Source organism: Arachis ipaensis, chromosome B01 (assembly GCF_000816755.2).
Source record: "Arachis ipaensis cultivar K30076 chromosome B01, Araip1.1, whole genome shotgun sequence".
NCBI lineage: Eukaryota > Viridiplantae > Streptophyta > Magnoliopsida > Fabales > Fabaceae > Arachis > Arachis ipaensis.
In genome coordinates, this window is record NC_029785.2 from 126398995 (window position 1) to 126400395 (window position 1401).

At 35.4% G+C, this 1401-nt stretch overlaps 1 protein-coding gene across 1 annotated transcript in view; it reads left to right on the plus strand.

The window, feature by feature from the left end:
- LOC107636459 (subtilisin-like protease SBT2.4) overlaps window positions 1-1401 on the plus strand; it is a 6963-nt gene that overhangs the window by 2335 nt on the left and 3227 nt on the right. Inside the window, exons 2-3 of the mRNA XM_016339967.2 lie at window positions 532-1065; window positions 1142-1237. Of these exons, the coding sequence (XP_016195453.1) occupies window positions 532-1065; window positions 1142-1237 (630 nt within the window). The remainder of the gene's footprint in view (window positions 1-531; window positions 1066-1141; window positions 1238-1401) is intronic.

Below are 1401 nucleotides of genomic sequence, written 5' to 3' on the forward strand. Positions count from 1 at the left end.
CTAATAAGTGTCATATTTAGAAATTGCAAAAGCAATTTTCCAAAAACGATAAGGAAAATTAAAATAGCTAAGATTCGTGCTTTTATAAAAAAGTATTACATAAAAAATTATTTTAACAATTACATATTAATTTCATAAAATGTTAATAACTGATCGACTTGACTTAGTTTGTAAAGTTTTTTAATTTGAAGAAGTAACATTTTGTTTTGTGTTTTGATAAATTAAAAAAAAAATGCTATTTGTACACTAAAATTATTTTTAAATTAATTTATCAAATGTAAATACTAAATTTAAAAAAAATAATTTATTTATCAAACAATGAAGAGTATTAGATTTTAAACTCATTTAACATATTTTTGGAGTGTAAAAATAACTATTTACTCTTTATTTTTAGAAAAATGTTAGAGGCCAGTAAAATTTATTATTTTGGTGAATAATATTTAAAAATATATTAGTAAATTATGAAATTAAAAAAATTAGATAAAAATACGTGAAAAAGAAAGTGTTGTCTTACTTTTATTGATAAAATAGTTTGGGCGCGGAAGCAGAAGCAAAACACGATGAAATTCTACAAAGCGCTCTGGAAAATGGAAGCTACAAGAAGCTCCACAGCTTCAAACACATGTTCAATGGGTTTTCCGTGCACACGAGCCGATCCCAGGCGACGAGGCTGAGAAACTTGGCCGGAGTGAAGCTTGTACAGAGAGACAATGGAGCCAAGCTTATGACAACCCACACTCCCCAGTTTCTAAGCTTACCCACTGGTATTTGGACGCAGCTTGGAGGACCTGCACACGCCGGCGACGGCGTTGTCATTGGTTTTGTTGACAGCGGCATCAACCCTACCCACCCTAGCTTCGCTTACGATCCCAACTTGCACCCTTTCACCTCTAACCTCTCTTCTTTCTCATCCGCTGAGTGTCAGTTCGGTCCCTTCTTCCCTGCTTCTTCTTGCAATGGCAAGATTGTGTCTGCCAAGTTCTTCTCTGCTGGTGCCCAAGCTGCGGTCAACCTTAATGCTTCTGTCGACATCCTTTCACCCTTTGATGCTGAAGGACATGGCAGGTAATCCATTCTGCTACTCACCTCAACTTATCTTCTAAGATGTATGAATTATGATTGTTACTTTTGATGATTTCAGTCATGTTGCCTCTATTGCTGCTGGAAATCGTGGTGTTCCCGTTGTTGTGAACGGTGTCTTCTATGGGAAAGCTAGCGGTATGGCACCTCGTGCAAGGTCAGGTATTTTTTATTATCGGTTCCTTGCCTTGAGTATGACATATTTTCAGATAGATATTTTTACTGGTTTTGCTATAGGTGAATACTCAGGTGCACTGTGAACTTCACATAAAGTTAACTATACCGAGTTTTTACCTTTGCTATATTATGTAAAATTGATTG